Consider the following 23197-nt stretch of genomic DNA (forward strand, 5'->3'; position numbering starts at 1 on the left):
AAGCCATAATCCATTTTATTTTAGAAGCTCCACCTATACCCCTATTCTCCTCCTTCTGCCTAAAAGACCCAAGCAGCAGGTGAAGGCAGATGGGGGAAAGCTGCCCTCCCCCTGCAGAAGGCAGCTTCCCCCCCAGACTTCGCCCTGCTTTATAGGACACCGAGGGGACGGACACACATACACACAAAAAAAAAAAAAAAACCCAACAAAACCCAAAAAAGCCCAGCGCCCCCAGGCCCCGCTGCGGGTATTTGTTCCACGCCTGCACACAGGGCGAACGACGCCATCTCGGGACCGGACGGTCCGTGAGGTGAGGACAGGAGGCGGGGGAAAGGCCAACAACCCCTGAGCCAGCTCCCGCCTGCCCCCTCCAGTCGCTCCCCGCCGGAACTATGTGCCCTCCGAGCCTCTGAAGGCGCCGCTGGACGAGCGGGCGCCCACACGGTGGCCCCGCGCCCGGCCACCGCCCGGCCAGTGCCACGCCCCCTGCGCATGCGCCCTCTCCTCTCCCTCCTCTAGGGTTATTCCACACCTCCTCTCAGAGGGGAGGGGTGGCTTAAAAAACCTGCAAGTTTATCCCTCTATATATCACCTTTACGTAACCCTTCCACTCGTGATGTAAAGGTACTTTTTTATTACTTTACAATGAGTCATACTGCGGTGCGGCTGAAAGACGGGGCAGCAAGCGTTGTTTGGCGTTTTGCCCCCCCCCCCCCGTGGATAGGTCGGTCCGGCTCCGGAAGGGGCGGGGTGAGGCCAGGGTGAGTTGCGGGCGTTGGGCGCGCGCCGCTGCTGTTGGGTGAGCGGCACGCGCGCTGGGCGCTCGCGGCTCCTGGCCTCCGCCGCCGGCCCCGCCATGCCGCCGCCGGGCCAGACCCAGCTCCCGGACTGGGACGGCCTGAAGCTCCGCGTGCGGACCCTCATCGCCTCCCACCGCGTCATGATCTTCAGCAAGAGCTATTGCCCCTACTGCAATAAGGTGAGGCGGCGGCGGGAGTCGCTTCGGCGCGCTCCCCCGCCGGCCCCCTCCTCCGGCCTGCAGCTGCCGGTGCGGGGCCTCTCGGAGCCGCTTCCCTCCTCTCGCCGTCATGGCGAGTGCCGGGCGGGAGGGTTCTCGCCGGCTCGTCTCGCCGCGAGGAGGAGGCAGGCCTGGCGCGGCCTCCGTGCGAGGCGAGAGATATCTGCCCTGAGGGCGCCCGCTCGCGCGGCTGGCGGCCCGCCCGGGCGGGGGGAAGAGGGCTGGAAAGCAAACATTGCGGGGATGCTGCTTCTTCTGGCGGCACCCTTGGGATTTAGGCAGTGCGAGAGTAGCTTAGTATCCGTTCCACTTAAGTTAAGCACCAGGTGCAACCCCTTGGAAACCCCCTTCTCGGGCTTGAAGGGAGGCAAAGATCCTAACTGGCGTCCTTGGCAGTTCTTTCTCCTTTCTACGGGAGTGTGTGGGAAGTCCTGCTTGTTCCTCAGTTAAATAGCTTTTGTATCTGTTACTTGAAGGTCAAGGGTGCTGGTTGTGTTGCTTTCTTACTGAAAGTTTGAGCACCACACTGGTGTTCACCTTGGACAAAGTTACATCCCTGGGGAGGGATAAGTTAAGTTTTCTTCTGTTTTTGAAATTTCAGGGAGAAGGTTGGCTCTGTAGCAAGAGTGTAAGTTCTGAATGCTAGCCATAATGTGTGTTTAAAAAAATACAATGAAAAACTATTGATTGATTGTGATGTTTACAGAAAAATATTTAGCCCTGGTTTTGCATCAATATCACAGGGTAGCTGTAACTAGTGAGCCAGAGTCGTTAAAGAAAAACAGGATCTTCATTAGAATTTTATGATACCAACACACTATAGTCACAGCTCACACAGAATCTGGGCATCTGTAGGTGTTGTGATTCTTGGATGTTTACAAAGAGCATGTTATGAAATGTTAGTTAAACCTCATAATACCAAATTTTATGTGGCCATGCTGGAAAAACATAATTGGACCTGTGGGATCAAGTTCTAGTGTTCCTCAGTGGAATTCGTGACTGGGAAAACACTCAGAAGCTGCACTCCCATGTGTAGGTTAGGTTTAGTTCCAGTAGCTCTTGTGAGGGAGGAGATACTATGACCCTGTTGTAGAAAACTTAAATGAAGATGTTCTATCTCACTTGCAACTTAATTGAGGTTTTGGGAAAGGAGGCTTCTGTGTATGAGAGGATAGGCAAAACCAGTGCCTTCCTTCCAAGAATGTTGTGGCAGAAAGATAGTATAGCATAGTAGGCAGCTCAAATCCTTCTAAAATTTGCCTCTTTATCAACTTACTCAGTGGAAGTTTTAGCAAATGAAGTAATGATAGGGTTGGAGTCTTGCTCAAGTCTAGTTCAGTTGGCAAAAATATTATCTTCTTCAGTGCTGTGCATTGAGAGGTACTTAGTTGTGCCTGTCTGTATTGATATGTGTGCTTTTAGTGATTGTGACTGCTCAAGTGTTGATATGCATGGCACTCAGGCCAGTGTTTTTCGGATCATACAATGGCAGAGTAACTTTTTAAACCTTGCAACCTTTTCCTTCATCTGTTTCTGGTATTGCAGTGGGACTAGAATAACACAAGGAGCTTAAGGGAAAAATAGGCTTGATTGTAGTCCAGTAATTAAATTCCAGATTAACATTCTTCCCTGCATTTCTTCCAAGCTTCTCCATTAGGCAGGATTACTTGCTTCAGGGAAACAATCAGATACAAGGAATATTACCTTTATTGTCTTGGAAAGGGGAAGAATGAATGTTGTGAGTAGGAGGGCTCTCTCTCATGGCCCTTTCTAGGAGGGAGAGTTGAAAGACCCTGTATGAATCTTTGTGAAGCAACAGGTGATAAACTTGGGGGAGGGGGGTGGGAGGAAGAGCTGATTGCTCTAGTAGGCAGATTTCCTTGGCTTACTTTCCTGTTTGAAACAGAAGAGAAAGGTAATATAATGAAGAAAATACGTAGAAGAGGTATATATTGCAGAGGAACAATTAGAAGAAGAAAGCTTATGAGAGAGAAGGAAGCCACATGTGGGACATCAAGTGATAAAACAGATAAATATCTGCAGCAGTATGGGTAATAACAACCCCTCCCACCAGAGACTTAGAAAATAGTGAAGGGAATGAAGGAACAATGGGTAATGCAGCATTCTTGCTAGCTGATCTAGTCTGTAGAATTAATGAAGTGGATATAATTTGAAAGTGTAGTTACAGCTTGGGTACTTAGCTTGCAATCACATAGTTTTGAGTACTTAAAGACAGATGGATATGAATAGTGTGCACCATGTCTGTCTTTTACTGTGGATGGTTGTTGGCAATGTGCTTTTGGTAGGATTAATTGAAAAACTGATGATGTTTAGCATGAGTGCGGAGAACACTCATGCTCTAAAAGGGCGTAATTTGGGGAGTGGGAAGAATTCTTTATTTCAAGTGGATATAACCATGCTGGAAGAAAATTAGGATTGTGCTTTCCTTCAGAAAAGCACTGCAAATAAATTCTCTAAATGAATTAAGCAGTTGATGCTGTTCACTTTAGCTAGCAGCATGACCAGGCAAGTGTGCAGTTCTTTTTCTGCAAATGCAATTTATTGTTCAATTGCTTTAGCAAGGCAGTAGTGGAGAGAGGGTGGTGTTAGAATGACTTCCTTGTCATAACTTGACTTGACTGTTCTTTAATTTCTTACCATGCTGAAAAGATTAATATTAAGTAAGATAGAAATGCTTTTAGCATGAAATAGAATAGAATGTTTTTAGCATGAAAAATTTCCAAATCTGAACACTGTGATTATATTGAAATTACTTTAAGAGCAACAACTGTGGTTGCATAGAAGCTGCTGGTTATTCTAGTTATATGTTATGCTATTACCAATTACGTTCTGTATCCATAGGGTTTTCTGGTCAATTCAGCTGTAGCTATTATAGAATGTTAGCTGATATGTGAAATGGCAGGTATAGGACATACCATTATTACTGAACTTTACTGTATGAAGCTTATTTCAAACCTGCTTAGCTATATTAGTGACAGAAGTCATCTCCAGAAAGAGTTCTCTAAAGTGTTAGACCAATTTCTCAGTTTCAGAGAAATTATCTACTGTTCAGTAATACCTGGAAATTTTTCTAGTCTCTTTCTCTTTTTGTGAAAACTGGAAGGGTTTAGTAGGTAAAAGAGGCCATTGCATTGGTCAGAAGGGAAGTAAATGGTTTTATCTGTGACTGTGCAACCTAGTATCCTGTCCCAGACACTTGTTGGAGAAATTACTTTTTTTTTTTTTTAGGATTGGGGCATAAGGAAGGAAACTTCCCAGTATGCCACTGAAGCTTCCAGCACTGCGTGGCTCAGGAATTTCTTGACCTGAGTTTCTGTTAAAAGTTTTCAGTGGATCTTTCTTTCATTAGTTGGTCTGATAGCTCTTTTGATCTCCTTTTAATTTTGCCCTGTACAATGTCAGGTGGCAGTAAGTTCTCTGATTTATGTATTTTATGGAGGTTTACTTCCTTTTCATTTCAAAATTGTTTTCTGGTGAATGCAGTTGTTGCTGCTTGCTCCAATGAGTATTTCTCAGAAATCATTTCCTGTTCACCTTATCTAGATATTACTCATGATTAGTGTATGTTATCTTTCTACTCCTCCTAATAATTTTCTTTTCCAAACTGAAATAATCTATTGTCTCTTGCCTGTATTGAAGATTTCGTAACTCTGATCATATACTTGTTACTTTTCTTTCTTTGTTTCATTAGCACAACACAAGCATGATCTATTCAAAAGTATGAAGTGCAATAGCTACTTCTAATTAGGATGCTGACATCTGATTTTTTTTCTCTACTCCATATCTTCAGTGGAGAAGAGAGGTTGCCTAAATGCATAGTCTTAAATCTGTCCTTTCTTCAGTGTAATCTTTTCTTGTTCTACTAATGTTCTTTGTCCTGTCCTCCCCCCTGCCAGTTGCTGTTGCAATGTTTTAGCAGTTTTTTTTAAAAAAAAAAAAACACTAGTGAAACCTTGCCTGTTAACTTGGCTGCTTTGCTGCAAACTGAAACAGCAGCCAAGTAGCTAAGTTTGTGACTTCCCTCCAGATTCTTAGCTTAACACTTTATAGTAGCAATCCCTTTAAGGTTTGCTTTTTAGATCTTTTGTGGCATTCAGCTTGGGCTTTGTAACAACAGTTGCAGCACAGACAGTCTGGAGCAGTTCCACTGCCATTTCCCTTTCATTCAGTCCATAGCCATAGTCATTCCAGTAAGCAAGCCTGAAGGTAATGGTGGGTTTCGGACAAAAGTTTTTAGGGCCAGCTAGATGGTTAGAGGACTGGAACATAGCGTGTGTGAAGGAGCTCAGTTTGTTCAGCATTGGCTAAGGAGGGATTTTAGTTGCTGTCTTCATCTACCAAGTGGGAAGACAACCAGACTCAGAGTTGCAGAGTGAAAGGACGAGGGCCAATAAATACAAGCTGCAACAAGAGATACTCCAGTGAGGTGAAATGGAAATTCTTTACTGTGCGGATGGTCAAACATTGGAACAGCCCAAAGGGATTATGGTATCTCCGTCCTTGTAGATATTCAGAAATGGAGTGGACACTGCTTGAACAACTTGATCAAACTTATATTTGGCCCTGCTTTGAGCAGGGAGTTGGATCAGATGGCCTCCAAAGGTCCCTTACAACTTATATTATTCTGTAACTGTAGAACTGATGTCATCAGTTACATAAGCAGAGCTTATTTTTGTATATTACAGTTGATACATGATGTGGTAAGAAATGTGCCATGTAGTTGGTACAGAATACAAAAGCTTTATGTTTGTCTGCATAAAGCTGAAACTCCAGTAGAAAGCACTGGAACTCAGCCTTTGGCATATTAATAGCATGGATCACAGCAACATTAAAACCATCTTATTCATCATGTGTTTGACATGTTTTAAGCTTATTAGATGTGACTCAGCTTACTGTTAGTGAAGTGCTGTCAATAAATTTGAAGTTCATCAGAAAGCTGGTTGCAAAAGATTTCTTCTCAATTGGCAGCAACTTAGTGTGCTTCATCGTTCAGACTCTGTGCTGGCAAGTGGATCCATCACACAGACATTTAGTGCTTCTTGCTAAAGCTTTTTTCATGTCAAGACAGTTATGATTAAAAGCAGGTATTTTACCCATTGCCTTGCAATATCTATTTGCACAAGTAAGTCTGCAAATTATATTTCAAAGGAGTAAATACTGCCAAATGTAATGATACCTCCTGTGCCGTGAGGTATGTCATTGTCCAACTGGAACGACAGTTCACAATTTCAGTACTACCAGTTTTACAGGTAGGTGTTACCGTAAAAAAAAAATCTCAGTTCTAAAATGCTGCCTGATTTGAATCTGGTAATGGTACACTCTGTCCATCCAGAAATGATGTTAGAAAAACACCCAGAACTCTGTCCAGGCTGGGGAGAATCTCCACAAGCTGTCTTTTAGGATGTGTTTGGTGTTGTTTTTTTTTTTAAGGCTAGGTTTGTATATGCAGTTATCTCCCCTCCTCCCCCCACCCTTTTTACTTTATTGCTGACTTCTGGACACATGAACCGTATTTTTAGGACATGCTGCAGTGATACTGTATCTGAATTTATTCATGGCAATGCAAGAGAAAAGCAGCCTTTTAATGACCAAGCATCTTTAGAATGCTTCTCCTGCTTAATGGAGAACAACAGCAATTTTAAAGGGTTAAAAAAAATGAACCGTTACATTCTGGTATTAACTGTCTCAGTATTTCACAAGCAAGATACAACTGATTTAGTACAACAATGGCAAACAAGTTAGAACCACTCCTGCCTGATCCTGGAGGCTGAGGCAGATGTTCTTAAACAGCAAACCAAAAATCAGAGCTGGAAAAAACTCAAGAGATCATCTAGTGTTGTCCTCTGGCTCAGGGTAGGAGAAGTGGTAGTTCAAACACTTTTGAAATGTACTTTGAAGCCGCTCACTGATGAAGATTGTCATCTACCTAGGCAATACGTTCCAATGTCTTGCTGAAAAGCTTTCCCTAAAGTCTAATCTCAATCTCTTGATGCGGTTCAAGACCATTAGTTTTTATTCCATCTACCACCACTTCTCTTCTTCCTTGAGGTAGTCAATTATTTATTTAAACACAGTTATTTCTTTCCCATTTTTAATTTGTTAAACCCAATGCAGTGACTCCTTACAGTAATTATTCTTTGCTTGTTCTATAACTTCTGACGTACAGCAACCCAAAAGTGAAGGCAGGGCTGGTAGGCATGAGCTGTCCTAGTGCTGAGTACACTTGGAGAGTATTACCCTTTTTGCAGCTTTTTATAATGCACTTTTTTTTGCATTTACTTGACAGTGTTTTGGTTTTGCATGTTACCCTCTACTCCTGCTGCCTTTTTTTTCTTTCTTAGCACTATCAAGGAATCTGGCTGCTACTTTATCTCTTTTCTTGATGTTTTTCCATATGGCAGTTATTCTCATGGCTTTTGGTATTTGTCAGGGATGGAGAAGTCTAGCTAAGCAAACTGTATATAGAAACTTTTTCCTAAGGTATTGGAAAACTGCTGTGATGTGGAATGCTTAATCTGAATGCTGTTAAATAGCCTGGCTTTAAGTGAGGAACATGCAAAACATAGAAGTAGTGCCAAACTTTACCAAAGGCATGTAGAGCTAGGCCCTCAAAGCATAATAACTGAGACTTAAGTTACCTGTATATGTCCAACAATCAGGTTTTACTCTGAGCTGTGTATCAGATCTTGTGAAAGCTTTGCACTGGCATTGTTTCTGTTGTAGGTGAAAGAACTCTTCCGCTCTATGCGTGTGGAGTACTATGCTTTGGAACTTGATGTAACTGGTAAGTAAAAGAAAGAAAATCTATCACATGCTGCTTATTATAACTAAAAATGCATGACTGTGCATGACTAGGCTGTCTTGAACTAATTGGAAGATATATAAAACAATTGAAATAAATCTTAATATGTTCAGAGAGAAAATCAATTAGGTTTCAATGTAGATTTTAATACAGGATGTGTTTTTAATATAACTGAAGGCTGTGGCTCTTTTCTGTACAAATCATCAACTGATAGAGGATGTGAGAGGTGATTTTTCTTGGAGGAGCCCTGTCTTTTGGGAAAAAGCCTGTGGTATTTTTCTCCTACCTCAGGTTCTTTTGTGGCTTTAGATGAATTGTTAATGTTTGACTTGGTATATGGGTGATCTTCATAGGGAAAGTTGCTGAGTCATTGGAAGGAAGGGTAAATTCCAGTGGTTTGGCAGTTGCTGGTTTGAAGGGTTTTTTTAAAAGCCCAGGCTGCTTTAGTTTTTAGTACATGTGTAGTGCCTTATGCATATATGTCCATACTGCATGTAGTTTTAATGTAGTTTTAAGAACTTATTCTTTTAAGAGTTTCTAACATAATTCTTAGTAAACTCTTAATGGCACTGTTGGTAAGCTGTTGAATGTGTATTATCATCAATTTTTTTCTGTACAAAACTTAGTTTCCAATACTTTTTTAAAGTTCTAATGCTTTTTTGAAGTCTTTGTGCTTAAGCAGTGTTTGGGGGAAATGTACTTATTTGTTGATACATAGCATCTCTTACTTATTTTCACTTTTTATTAAAGTTGTGATATTGTGAACTAATTATAGCCCAAGATATGCAAAGTACAAGTACAATGCACAGTCATTTTTTTTTCCTGGAATTATTCCTAATTAATAATGTATTTCCCTTGCAGTTGCTCTGATTACTGATACTAAATAGGTATGGTCTTAGAGTAGAAAGATGTTAGTCAAAGTGATTACAGTAAATTCTCATTCCCACACTTACTGCTGGACAACTGCTGAGAGATCCAAATTGAGACTGTGTGTAGGTGCTGATGATTCAGATGACAGGTCAGGCAATGATAATGTTAAAACTGGAAGGTTTAAGACAGTGTGGTCAGTGGAAAAAGTCTGAAGGTAGCTTTAGGGTAAGTAGAAGAGCATGTTCATTCTTCTCATCCCCGTATTCTCATAATACAAAGCTGCTGGGCAAAACTATGTGTGCTTACACAGAACGTACTCCAAAACCAGACAATTCTCATGAAAGAAAAGCTGTCTGTATGATCTCCTGTGATATCTGGAAAAGAATTTTTGTGTAGTACCAAGTGTGACACTGTCAGGAAGAGACTCACAAGAATCCAGGACATACAGGGACTAAACTCTATTACTTCAACTTTACTCCATTCTGTAGAATCATGGCTTGAAGCACCAATTTATCCTTGGTATTTAAGCATGCTCTTTTGAGAAGTAGTTTCTGAAAACTGGCTTATGTTCAGGAAGTCTACAAATATGCTTATAATAGAATTGTTTTCTTGGCAGGCCTGCAGTATATTGCAGTCCAAACCTTTAATACTTCAGGTTGTTTTAAAAACTCCCTTCTATTTTATTCTTAGCTGATGGACCCAGTATTCAGCAAGTGTTAGCAGAGCTAACTAATCAGAGGACAGTGCCTAATGTATTTGTGAATGGAACTCACATAGGCGGCTGTGATTCAACTTACCAGGTAACTTCTTTAAAAATCAGCTGAAAGTAGACAAGACTGAGTGAGTTTGCTGTTTGATCATAATTAAATTGTGTGACATATTAGACTGGGTGATCTACATCAGAAGGCAATGTCATTCAGTTCTTGTTTGTTCAAAAATGCGTGTGGTAATTTGATTTCCCCTCCCCCTCCAGGCTTATCACAATGGATCACTGCAGAAACTTCTTGGGGACAGCAAAGATGCAGAGCCCTATGATTATGACCTCATTATTATTGGTGGTGGCTCGGGTGGACTTGCATGTTCCAAGGTATGAGGGGAAAATTGCATTAAAGAACAGGTTGTATATGAAACTTCTTCAAAAGTTAGTCTCTCTATTAATCAAAATAGCATAAACCAGTCTATATTTTGATGATGATTACCATTCAATTTGTTAATTAATGAATCAGTAGTGGTCTAGTGATGTGCTCACTCAGGAGATCATGGTCTCTGTGGACCAGTTTCTAGCCAATGCATATTCAGGTCGTGATACTAATAATAGGGTTTAGGTTCCTGGCTGAGGGTGGGACCAAAAGGTTTTTTAAGTATCCCCTCTTCATGTGTAGTACACAGGCACTTTAACACTTCCAAACAATCATCTGGAAAACTGAAAGGCTACTCTTGAAGTACTTTTGACTGTTCAGGATTCTGGATCACCAGTCATCCAAAATGAAGTGCTTTCAGTTGTTCTCTTAAGGAACTGGTTCACTCTTTAGTTTTCTTTCTAGCTGCTTTTTCAGAAATGGTCATAGAGATTGTGTACCTCTTACACAACTAGCTGTTGTTCAGAGTGCCTCAGAACCCAAGGTATCGATTTGGCTTTCTCTTCTACCTGAGCAATTCAAACACACAATTCCCACCTCTCAGCCAGGTATCCTAACTATCAGTTTATGGTTTGGGCATGGTGATGTTATTCTTGACAGCCTTGGCGATTGCTGTACAACAATACAGTTAAGTGTGCAAGTTTCACTAGAAAAATGCAGGCAGGAGAAGGTGACAATTGAATTCTTCATTTTCAGAATGCTCCAGATCTTTCCTCACAGTGCCTTCTGGGACATGGGTTATAAACTTGGTGATAATTACTAAATTGTTCAGAGTGGGAGAGGTCAGGTGTTCATAGAACACAAGATAGCTGGGTAGCTCTAAACTTTGTTTGAGCCAGGACTGCAGTAACTGTGCAAGAGTTCTTAAACAGATTTGAGGTACCTAAAGATTTGATCCAAGCCCTTGAAAGATCAAACAATGGGTAGCTTCAATCAAATGCCTGGTAATTCCTTGGACAGAATATTACAGGATTATTCAGGTTGGAATGGACATTAGGAGGATGTCTAGTATAAGCTCCTGCTCCAAGCGTGCTCAACTGTGAAGTCAAACAAGCTTATGCAGGACCTCATCCATTTGGGTCTTGAAAATAGCCAGGGGTGGAGATGGCACAGCCTTTCTGGGAAACCTGTTTCACTGCTTGAGTGTCATCACAGTGTGAAAGTTCCTTATATCTGGTCTGAAACTCTCTTGTTTCAACTTATGGCCATTGTCTTTTGTCCCTCCACTACTCACCAGTGTGAAGAGCCTGGTGCAGTCATCTTGATGACCTCCTCATAGGTATTGGAAAGTTGCTGTTGGGTCCCCTCCAAATCCACCTTTTCTCCAGGCTGAATGTGTCAAGTTCCTTTTCTCTTAGGGCATGTGCTCCAGCCCCCTGAGCATCTTGGCGGTCCTCCATTGAACTGTCTCCAGTTTATAATTAATGTCACTTTTTGTCATTCATGAACATGCCAAGTCAGTCCTGCCCTCCTGAGAGAAAAGGAGAGCTAACAGCATAAATAGTTCTTTGGGTGAGGTAGAAGAGGATCATAGGCTGATAAGCCCATCTTGTACCCTCTTCAGATCATGGTTTTTGACAGTGTAGGATGATACAGATGCAGCATTGAACGTAAGCATCCATTCAAAGTTTGGAAGAAAGTAGTAATTTTTGAGGGATTTGAATTTTTGTCTAGTGAAGGAGGTAGAAAAGCCATATATGATAGAGACTAACTAGCAAAAGAGCCTTCTGTTAGTGCTAAGTATATTGTGACCATAAATGAGCGGATAAGCTTTCTTGGTCAGGCAGAAGTGCAGTAATGCTGACTTGTCTCTGTCTTTCATAGGAAGCTGCTGCCTTGGGAAAGAAAGTAATGGTATTAGATTATGTTGTTCCAACGCCTCTCGGAACCTCATGGGGTAAACTTCTGTTAACTTGTATTTTATGATGTTTGAGTGCCAGGGATACATATGGAGTTGTTAGATATTATGGATTTGTATTCTTGGAAATTGTGGCTGAATTCCTGTAATTCTGGAACACAGGTAACAAAGGAGTTGTTTTCTTGGCATGCTTGCTTTTTTGAACAGTTATTTCTGTTTTGTGCATTGCTAACACTCAGTTCTTTGTCAATGTTGTTCTAGTTCTGTTCACTTCCAAATCGTGTCCCAATGGTGTATGTGTACATATGTGTTCACGTTCTCATGTTTGTGAGGGCTTTTTGTCTTTTAGTTCATCTAGTTCTATTTCATGGAGAACTGATCTAGGCTACTTCTAGAACAGTGTGACTATATGGCTATGCATGCCTCACCTTTCCATAATTAAAGACAGCTGCTGTCTGACCTTATTAATGCTATTGGCAGTTGAGAATGAGTAAGGAATTTGGTCAAGTTTTATTAAGTCAAGGTATTGAATGTGCTTTCATAGCTATTTCAAACAAATACATATTTCAAATTCCATGTAATAGGTGATACTGAACTCTTTGAACTCTGGCAAGTAAGCAAAGCAAAAAGCCCAATCTGACTAAAATCTGAAGCACTCTGGAGTAAGTATCCTGGGTTTATGTTCAAGACAACACACTGTAGCCTTCTTGGTTCAATGAGTCAAGTAACCTCTTAAACTGGATACAAGCTTGTAAGCTTAGTGTGTTCATTGTATTTTAAAATATCTCTTACAACAGAAATTTCATGTTACTTGTATGGCTATAACAAACGTCACCAACTGATATATGGGTGATTATACAAAGCATATGATAGGAAAAGCATAAATATCCTATTCACGCACATAATAAGATGGTTCTTTCCATCTTAGGACTTGGTGGCACATGTGTGAATGTAGGTTGCATTCCTAAGAAGCTAATGCATCAAGCAGCACTTCTGGGTCAGGCACTCCAAGATTCAAGGAAATACGGGTGGCAGTATGAAGAACAAGGTTAGTAAGAACACAGGACAGACCAACGCAGTGTACAAATGAGACTCTGAGCTTAAGATTGTTCTTGTACTTTGGACTTGGTAAACTAGAGGCAGAGTTCAGTAGTTTTTCTTGGGTGAATCAGAAGGCATCTTTCTTCTTGAGTCATAGAAACCTCTAGGATTGAAAGCAAATTGGGTTCCCTATATTGTCTGAATTAAATGAAAGAACTTCTAGAATGAGCTTATTTCAGATAGTAAGAAGTCAGGTAAATATTAGCATATATCCTGCTTTCGGCTGGGATAGAGTTAACTTTCTTCCTAGTAGCAGGCATAGTGCTGTGTTCTGGATTTAGGATGAGAAGAATGTTGATAACACACTGATGTTTTGCTTGTTGCTAAGTACTGCTTATGCTAGTCAAGCAGTTTTCAGCTTCTCATGCTCTGCCAGGTGCACAAGAAACTGGGAGGGGGCACAGCCAGAATAGTTGATCCAAACTGAACAAAGGACTCTTCCATACCATATGACATCATGCTCAGTATATAAACTGGGGGGGGGGGGGGGGTGGCTGGGCAGCAGTGATCACTGCTCGGGAACTGTCTGGGTGTTGGTCGGTGGGTGGTGAGCAGTTGCATTGTGCATCACTTGCTTTGTATATTATTATTATTATCATCATTATTATATTGTTATTATTATCATTACTATTTTACTTTATTTCAATTATTAAACTGTTCTTATCTCAACACAGGAGTGTTTCTCACTCTTACTCCTCCAATTCTCTCCCCCATCCCATTGGGGTAAGGGAAGTGAGCGAGCGGCTGTGTGGTGCTTAGTTGCTGGCTGGGGCTAAACCACGACAGCATAGTAGAACAAGACTTTAATATGTATCCTCATTACTGATTATAATGATGTTTTCTTAGCATGATGTGCAATGAATAAGGCTTAAGTTTATCTCTAAGCATTCATTGCACTTTGATTTATTTAAATATAAAATTAACGTCTTGTTTCAGTTAAACACAACTGGGAGATCATGGTAGAAGCAATTCAAAACTACATTGGTTCTTTAAACTGGGGCTATCGAGTGTCCTTAAGAGAGAAGTCTGTGACGTACCTGAATTCTTACGGAGAATTCATTGAACCACACAAAATCAAGGTATGTGCTGTGTTTAAAACATCTAGCTGGGAGGGAAAACTTGTGTTTTAAAACTGCCTTTTAAAATCCAACAAGGAACACTCTTCATCTTGACATTGCCAACTTAAGTCAACTAAAGTTAAACTCATTTGCGAAATAAGTTATTGATTCAAATTATTATTGTACTTTAGTACATGCCACGGTGTTTGCAAACCTAGTAACAGTTATGAAAGAGTAATGTGGATATCTGTAAACTTATGTCCTGCATGAATAGAGTAAGGTGGTCTCAGTTGCTAACTTCATGACTGAGGTCAGCAGTCTGAGTGATGTGAGGGGAGGGAAAAAAAGCTTTAGCTGTACAATTTTGCCACTTGGAAAATCTTCGTACTAAAGCATAAAAACTATTGAAATTAAATTCAGATTAAGCACTTGCATAACAGCACTGCTAGAACCTTATGCTGTATCAGCGTAAGAATTAAACTGTCAGTTTTGCAAGACAAAACATGTGCTGGCAACCTTGCTGTAAGTGATCATGTTGTAGCAAGGTTAACCTAGAAAGAACTGCATATTGAAGACAACTGTTGGGTTCAGTGGGTGTAATTGTCTGGTTTCAATACAAGTTTATGAAGGCTGAACTACATGTGCTTCAAAGCAAGAGACTAGCACTGAAAAGACAGTAGTATGCTCAACTTCATCTACCAGTTCTAGTGTCCAGGTATGCAGGTCATCTGCTTAAGTGTCCTTAATCTATAAATGAAGTAGAACAGAAAGACTTTCAGGAGGAGATTAGACTAGGTGACCTCCTGAGATCCCTTCCAACCTGAATTACCTGGTGACTCGATGGGGAGGAAGTTTCCCTTCATCTGTGTTGGAAAATAACTAAAGAGCAAGAATGAAGGTCATATTTTGAGATGCATTGGCAAGATGAAATTTCCCAAGACCAAGGGCCTCTAGAGGTCAAATGAGTTTGAATTCATTTAAGGTTGGGTCTTAGGCCCTCTGAAATCATGTAACTTATTGCTACATTAGCCTAAGAACTAATTGATGTTATTCTGTCACAAGCATTGTGTTGACCTTTATTGGAAGGTGGGGGGAGGGGCTTAATTTGAGGTGGCTTTTTATAACTTGAAAGTAAAGTTGTTATGAACAATTCAATCCAAATGAGTAGTTGAAATGGGTAGGATTCAAAGAGTAAATGATTTTAAGTGCTCTAACTAATGTGAGAAAAGCCTGATAGTTTGTTATTTAAACCTATTATTCTTCAGTGACCTGCATGGCTTCTCTAAATGCATTAGTTCTTGTTTGAAACTGCTTGTTCTTGATTCTTAAACATATCCACAATATCTGAGGGGAGGATTACATAATTTTTTTATTTTATCTTGAAATGTGTTTCTATGATAAAGACTTTCTTAACTGTGTTTATATAAACAGGCAACTAATAGAAAAGGACAAGTAACCTATCACACAGCAGAGACTTTTGTCTTGGCAACAGGAGAAAGGCCTAGATATCTAGGTATCCCTGGAGATAAGGAATACTGTATTACAAGGTGAGATGAAAAGGCGTAATAGGCTGAACTTTGTCTGCTCTAGTTTTTACTAAGACAAGCAAGCCTGTGTTGAAAGAACCTTGTAACTTACACTTCTTTTCTTTTTAGTGATGACCTCTTCTCCCTGCCTTACTGCCCTGGCAAAACTCTAGTTGTGGGTGCTTCCTATGTGGCTCTAGAGTGTGCAGGATTTCTTGCTGGTCTAGGTCTAGATGTCACAGTGATGGTGCGTTCCATACTCCTTCGGGGCTTTGACCAAGAAATGGCAGAAAAAGTAGGTGCTCACATGGAAACACATGGCGTGAAGTTCATCAGGAAGTTTGTACCTGTTCAGGCAAGTGCTTTCTTTAGGTTTCTTCTCTCAATGCAAAATTATTTTAGACAGCACACGTAGAATGCATGTGCTGTCTGGGAAGGCTTTGCTTCTATACAGGAATAAGTGTTTTATGAGATTAAGCTTTTTTTACTGCTGAATGATAGATTAGTAGGTCAAGGTTTGAAGTGATGATGTAAGTGAGCTCTGTTGCTTAAGGTCATTCTAAGCTTACAAATATTTATACAGGTTGAACAGCTGGAGGAAGGCATGCCTGGAAGACTGAAAGTGACAGCACAGTCTACTGAGGGACCAGAAATCTTCTTAGAAGAGTATAACACTGTAAGTGTTTCTGAATATAGCAGCACATGAAAATGAATTAAAATACTTTAAAAGTTATTCAGGAAAAAAATAAAGGGAAATCTTGCTTGAAGAATTGTTCGCATAAATTACTGGCAGAAAAAATACATGAAAATTCAATATACATCTTCAATTGAACCCTGTCAGCAGAATAGGTGAAACTTTGCATGCCTGGATTTTAGTTCATATGAACAGTGTTATTGCTTCTGTTTTTGTTCTGATATTAATGTTTTGCTGTTTATTGCATCTCTGAAACAAATTGCACATGAAGGAGCCTGAAGTGTTGGTGGCTCTTTCAAAAGACTTTTGGAAAAGTCACTTCAATTATATGCTTCAGTTTTTTCAGAAAGACCAAAGGAAGTGTTATGCTGATTATGCTTTTCTTGCATAAAATTGTGTTTAACTTCTGGTTTTTTAGGTTTTGATAGCCGTTGGTCGTGATGCATGTACCAGAAATATTGGTTTAGAGACAATTGGTGTCAAAATCAATGAGAAGTAAGTATTGCTCGACTCCCTTAAACCACTGAATGTAATGATTTTTTTTTTACCTCTTTAACAATACGTAATGATACTGATGCTTTTTTAAATCCTCACTCTTATACCTGGCAATTATGTGAACCTTTAAAACCTTTTCTCTCCTGGATTTGAGTACAGTTGTCCATTAACTTCATTTCTTTAATTATATTTCATAGAAGAACTATTCTGAATGAGTTAATACCTACTTGTTGGCCACTGTGCTTAAGGAATAGATTTAATATATTTGCTTAATTTACTTAGAAGCTACAGTTTAATATTCTGTTAAATTAAATGGTTTATTCAGCTCATGTGGCAAGTTAATCTAGGGATTTAAAGAGGCAGCAAGCTGCTTGCTTCCTACAGATTTAACTTTTTTCCTTGTTTCTCCCTGGTGTCAGTGCAAAACTGGTGCAAAGGAAGAGGCAGGATTATGTTGTTCAGGAGAAAGAAAAATTAAGATCAGGTTGCAGCAGCTAACAATTTACTAAGCCAACTTACTTAAACATGTGAGTGATATTGCAGCTCTTTTTCCCCATGGGGGAAAATATACATTGCAAGCTGCATGATAATTGAGTAAAAGATCCTAAATCCAAAGATGTCTGAGTAACTTCATTGTCATCAGACACGTGCTGTTGCTCAGGTCAAAACTGGCCCACTGAATACTGACTTCAGCCATGTGTCAGAGTTGGAGGTAATTGATGCTCTGAAGAGCTTGCAGTTGAAGTGAAAAAGCCATAAGCATATTTAACAAAATGTGCTTAGTAGTAGTTAGAATAACATCTTTGTAGCAGAACTTTTCCCCTCTGTGTTTTGCTGAGCTCTGAGAAGGGTTATGATACTGAACTCTTTTGTGTTTGTTTTAAAGGAATGGGAAAGTACCTGTAAATGATGAAGAGCAAACCAATGTGCCTTATGTTTATGCTATTGGAGATATATTGGATGGAAAGCTTGAGCTTACTCCAGTTGCCATTCAAGCAGGGAAACTGCTAGCCCGCAGGCTTTATGGTGGTAGTTCCACAAAGGTAAAGATATAAGAATACCACTTCAACTTATTTCTATGCTTTTTTGCCTTACAATTGCAATAACACAAGTTGATTTGTCCACTTGACTGTGGGCACTGCAAGTGTTTTGTACAAAAAAAAAAAAGTGCTAGTACAACTTTTCCTGTTATGCACTGTATAGAACTTGCGTAGTCTAAATACAAATTTTGTCTTTTATTTTTAGTGTGACTACATCAATGTACCAACGACAGTGTTTACTCCTTTAGAGTATGGCAGCTGTGGGTTAGCTGAAGAAAGAGCCATAGAAGAGTATGGAAAGCAAAACTTGGAGGTGAGAGCACTCAAGACTTGTTTAACTTGTAGCTTGAGAATGTTTTTCCTTGCTCTTGCTTGCTTTACACTCAAGACACAGTGTTAAAACAAGATTAGAAGGTTAGCTAGATAGGTCTTTGACTGGAAATGTTGTCATCTGGCTAACAAGTTATTGGACTCCCAGAAATCCACGACTGGACTTGATAACACTAGAACTGTGTATAGCTCTTTGCATGCTGCTGAGAAGTGCTTGACTTCAGGAGGCCAAACTCAGGTTGCAAAACTGTAGGTGTTGTTTTGTTGTTGTTGTAAATTAAAGACTTATTGCTGAAGTATACCAAACTACTGGGACGAATGTCTACTTTCTGCTTATTCACTGTACTTGAATTAGGAATTATTTCTTCCTGACCTTTTCTTACAGCTATAGGAGTATCAGGCATAACTTCCCTGTTTCATGGCAATTTCTGGCTTCTGCACTTCTCTGAAGAGTTTCATTAAAGCTGTTTGTATGCTTTATGTTTAACTCTTTACATCTTTCAAATACACTTGGCATTATTTAGCTTCTGCTGTTAACTGTTTTGCAAAATAGGTTTAAACTTGCAGTAACTAGATACTAATTTTGTACTACTAAAGCACTTCTGTTTCTGAAAGTATGATTTTAAAATGCTGTGTCTTATAGCTGTTGCTGTTATAATCGAGTATTTAAATTGGGTGCATGGTTTGAGTCGTTTTCCTCTACTGACTTTCAGAGGATGGACAGCTTGCGCTGGGGGGAACAAAAATAGCTGTCTTGTCTAGTATATGTTCTGAAAATCTAATGGGTTAAATGTCAAAGCACCTATTTGTAAAGACATTAAAAATTAGAATTATGTGCAACTGAATTAATTCATCAAATTCTAATGCTCTTTTTTGTGTCATCCTCCCAGGTTTATCACAGTTTGTTCTGGCCACTTGAATGGACAGTACCAGGCAGAGATAACAATACTTGTTATGCAAAGATTATCTGCAGTAAACATGACAATGTAAGTAGCAAACTGGAATGGATATGCTGAGTGTATTCTTGAAATGTCTTTTTAGACCAGCCAAAAGACCAGTAGTATCTTTTATTTGGCCTGCCTGAGGTCAGCTCTACCCATTCTGTTAACATAAGTGTGCGTTTTAAGAGGTCTAATCAATTTGGAGAGAGATGATTGTTTTGGTTTGGGTTTTTTTGGTATAACAGCTGTTTGAGCAAGTGGTAGCTGTATATGTTATGAAACTTCATCCCGAGTTCCAATTTAAGGATAGATTTCTGAAGAAATTTGCCAAGGTTTTTCTTCCAAGTGGGTTTTGAGTAACTATACTATCTGGTGCCTTGCTTTAGGTTTCTGTGGGTTTTGCCCTTTGCAAAGTGCAGAGTTTTGTATGTTTAGTAGAGACTTGGAAAACATGTGGGTTGGTCCTAGAAAACTCGGTAATGAGAATATAATGTAAATTTCTAGTGATCAGTAGGTTCTTGTTCTTGCAAAAAAGAAGTGCCAATGCTGTCTGGTATTTTTCCCCAAAACTATCTGGGAGAACAGACAAACAAAGGAAGATTTTTGGAGAGAAGGAATGGTATGATGAAACACCATGGCTTTTAAGCTAAGAAGAAATAAGCTTACTCTTTTCCTTATTAGCCCACCTAACCCTTTCTGAAAGACTGCAGAAAGGGCCAAAGTTCTGCTTTTATTGGAGGCTCATTGGAAATAATCCAAATGAAAAGAATACAATGGAAGGAGGGACTTTATTTAGATTTCTATGTGAAAGTTTTTTTCCAAGGATGCTGGAGGAGAATGTAAGGTAAATAGTGTATTTAAATATATTACAAGGAATTTGTATCTTATCTTGCAAAGCATGGCCAGACCTGGGCTAGGACATCTCTAAAGGTATGGGAACATCCTGGGAAAATGTTTTAAAACATTGTTTGTATCCCTCTTGATAAACCAATTAATGAAACGAATTGAAACAAACCACACCCATTTTTGACTTGTTTTTGTAGCCTACTGCCATCATTCTGGATCTTGCTATGGAGACAGATTGCTCAAAATTCAAGCCCATAATGTTTTCATTTTCCTTGTTAACTGCTTGGGGAGGAAGGGAACAGCCAGTGAAGTTCTTCAGTATCAGATTTTTAACAAACAGAATAAACAGGTCCTCTATCTGACCTAATTTCAGTATAGAAAAATAATTTTAAATTTGAATGTACTAAACACAGTGTGTATCTATAAAATCATAAAAACAGCTGGCAAAACTAGGATCTGTTTTGGTTTAGGCAGTATATGTGAATTAGTGTGATTAGTGAGATTTTAAAACTTGTTTCATTCTGCTATAATGGACTGAAAAGAACTGCAGAACTACTTTCTTCGGAGTAGTTAATTTTTTGTTAAAGACTCTGCTGTTGACCTGCTTGTATAACATAATTTTTAGCGTACTGGGAGTTACATACTAGAGCTTTTGTTAAACTTTACCTAGTATTAACTCCTGTTTTGTTCTCACCTGTCTTAAAGAATCGTGTGATTGGATTTCATGTTCTTGGACCTAATGCTGGTGAAGTTACCCAAGGTTTTGCTGCTGCAATAAAATGTGGTCTCACCAAAGAATTACTTGATGAAACAATTGGTATCCATCCAACTTGTGGAGAGGTAAGGGAGGGGGAGGGCACAGCTTGATTTAAAACCTGCTGTTGAAGATGGTGACCTAGATGTAAGGAAAAAATACTACACTGTATTTTGAGATTTATTTAGTATTTGCTTAACTTCTAACCATAAGGTATTGACATGTTATAGAAAATGTGTTAATTGTGCACTGCAACTTCTTTTCCATTGTTAACAGTTCAAAGAAATCTAGTATTGTTACTTTACAAGAGGAGACCAATAGCCATGTGGATGATACAGAGCAACAGTAAATAAGCTGTTCTTTTGGTGTCTTACAGGTGTTCACTACAATGGATATTACAAAATCTTCAGGACAAGACATCACTCAAAGGGGCTGCTGAGGTTAAACCTGCTGTTTTACATGTTTTCATGTTGTGCATGCTTGGTTCTGTGGAAGCCCTAATATATCTTACTGTTTTGCAGCAAAATAAACATTTGCATCAGTACTACTATATGTACTGCAGCTGGGAGTGATGCCTTTGTGAGGCTTCCTCAGTAAATAGCGTTGCACATGGAAACAGTAATACAGCAGGGAAATCTTGAACTATAAATCCTGACTTTGCTTGGAATCAGCACTACTGTGCTTTTTTGACGTTCTGGCTCGGAACCTTATTGTGAGGTGAGCTACGACTGATGGCTGCCATGCAAGGCTGGGAGATCTCTTCATCCGGTCAGATGACTGAACTCCTCCTGAAGGAAATTCTTAAGTTGCACAAATTAAAGCTAACACTTCTAGGCTCCAGTGTCTTGTACAAATGCCTGAGATAGAGGACAAATATATAATTGAATGATTCTTGCCAACAGTTTACAGTTGACTGATTTATCTTTTCTGATGCATTTTGTTTTACTTAATTGTATATTCATTTGAGGCAAGATGGCACAAATAGGATGCAATGTTGAGCAGTGCAGTTCAAGCACTAGTCTCCCACCTCAACCAGTCTAAAATTTCAAAGTAATCTAGGACGTTGCTGTTGTTCATTCATAGTTGTTTGACCTTAAGTGACCATCATGTCTTTAAGATGAAAATTTCAGTTGTAGGCATCTTGTGTGTCAGGGTTGAAGAGCATAAGTACAAGACCTTGTCAGTTTGCTCTTGCTGTTTATGACTATATTTAGTGCTAATAACCTCAAATCTGGTTTCAGCTCTAATGTAAAATATCACAGGACCCGGAACTGTAAGTCTGTACTCTTACGTGAAGTATTGAAGTCTTGGAGGAGCAGGGTCTGAGAGTGGCCTGTCCCACTGCTATAGTAGGTGTCTGTCCATGATGGTAATAAGCGTTGTACAGAATTTCTTTTTGAAGCATGTGTCGCAGCAGAGAACGACGACTTGGTGTGCTATCATGCTTTGTTTAGTGTTGTGTACAGTCAGTACTCTGAAGCTTCCTTCCACCCCTAGCATTCTGCTCTGGGGGAATTGTGCTTGAATCTAGCTCTTAGTTTTGTCCAAAGAGATGTTTTGAAAGACTGTCCTGAAGGTTGTATGATAGTAAACAGTTTTTAAGTATTTAATCTATGATGTACGATGGAATTTGAAGTTCAATAAACAACGCATACAACACTTCGTGGTGTCTGACCTCATGGTTTGTTATCACATACTTGAGACTTTATTGTGCTTCAATTATATTGTTCATCACATGCAATACTAAAACCTCTGTAGACTTGTGCATGCTGTAATCTTTCAAATGGAGAAACAACTTTTCTCACTGTATCTGGGGCCTTGGTCAGGAAATCTAATGTGCTTCTATTTCAGTATGCAGAATTCTCTCTGTTCAAACTGAGTGAACAATTTTATACCACTTTGGTATACTCTAGAAGATTCTAGATACATATGTTGTAGTGTTTAACTACAACATAGCTGAAAGATGCTCAGTAGAATCTAGCTGGAGTGTTAGCAACAAATCCTGCTGGTGGTCGAATTTAACTCTTGGAGACTGCGGTTTTGCTGTGTGTGCCTAGTAGTACTGCAAAATATTTTCGCTTGATTGGGGGGACACTTGCTGAGTTTCTGGTGTTTTGCTGCAGAACTCTGGGGAGTTACTTGTTCTGGTCTCAGATTCAATAAAGCCACCTGCTTGCTATCACTTCTGCACCAGTGACCTTAGGAGTGGCACTACCAAAACCTTGCATGCCTGAAAGTTTGCCTCCTAATAGGGCAGATGTTACAGTTTGAAGTAAATTAGGCATAATAGTAGTGTAGAAGTGACCTTAATCTCTTAAGTTGAAGTGGATGAACCAGAGACTCACCTGAGCTGTTTTAAAAAGTCAGAGGAGATTAGGGTGGACACCTAGTAGCAGGTAATATGTTACAGACTTTGCACAATCTAAAGAGCTGAAATGAAACTTGGTAAACAATAAAGCATACAGAAGGCTTTATATCATGAGAAACTGACTGGTAATGGCAAAGTCTACCTTGTGTAGCTGTGCTATAGAGGAAGTGAAGGAGGAAACACATCAAGTCAATGAATGGTAACTCCCTGAATTTACTATTAGTAAGCACTAATTGAGTTTTATTTCAAATTCAGATTTGATTTGCAGGTTCAAGTTAATTGATCAATAATTACCACTTGTGTGTCTGTAACAGTGTACTAATTGCTGATGTTCCT

At 39.7% G+C, this 23197-nt stretch overlaps 1 protein-coding gene across 1 annotated transcript; it reads left to right on the forward strand.

Annotated features, from left to right (window-relative positions):
• Positions 1-856: 856 nt before the first annotated feature.
• On the forward strand, positions 857-22155 carry TXNRD3 (thioredoxin reductase 3). Its single transcript, XM_075714691.1, has 16 exons — positions 857-979; positions 7763-7823; positions 9402-9511; positions 9685-9798; positions 11675-11747; positions 12637-12756; positions 13746-13888; positions 15299-15414; positions 15523-15748; positions 15977-16069; positions 16506-16582; positions 17469-17625; positions 17828-17935; positions 18843-18938; positions 20445-20579; positions 20870-22155. The coding sequence occupies exons 1-16, from the start codon at positions 857-859 to the stop codon at positions 20930-20932; spliced, it is 1815 nt and encodes a 604-aa protein (XP_075570806.1). The 3' UTR covers positions 20933-22155.
• The last annotated feature ends 1042 nt before the right edge of the window (positions 22156-23197 follow it).

Source organism: Pelecanus crispus, chromosome 7 (assembly GCF_030463565.1).
Source record: "Pelecanus crispus isolate bPelCri1 chromosome 7, bPelCri1.pri, whole genome shotgun sequence".
Taxonomy (NCBI): Eukaryota; Metazoa; Chordata; class Aves; order Pelecaniformes; family Pelecanidae; genus Pelecanus; species Pelecanus crispus.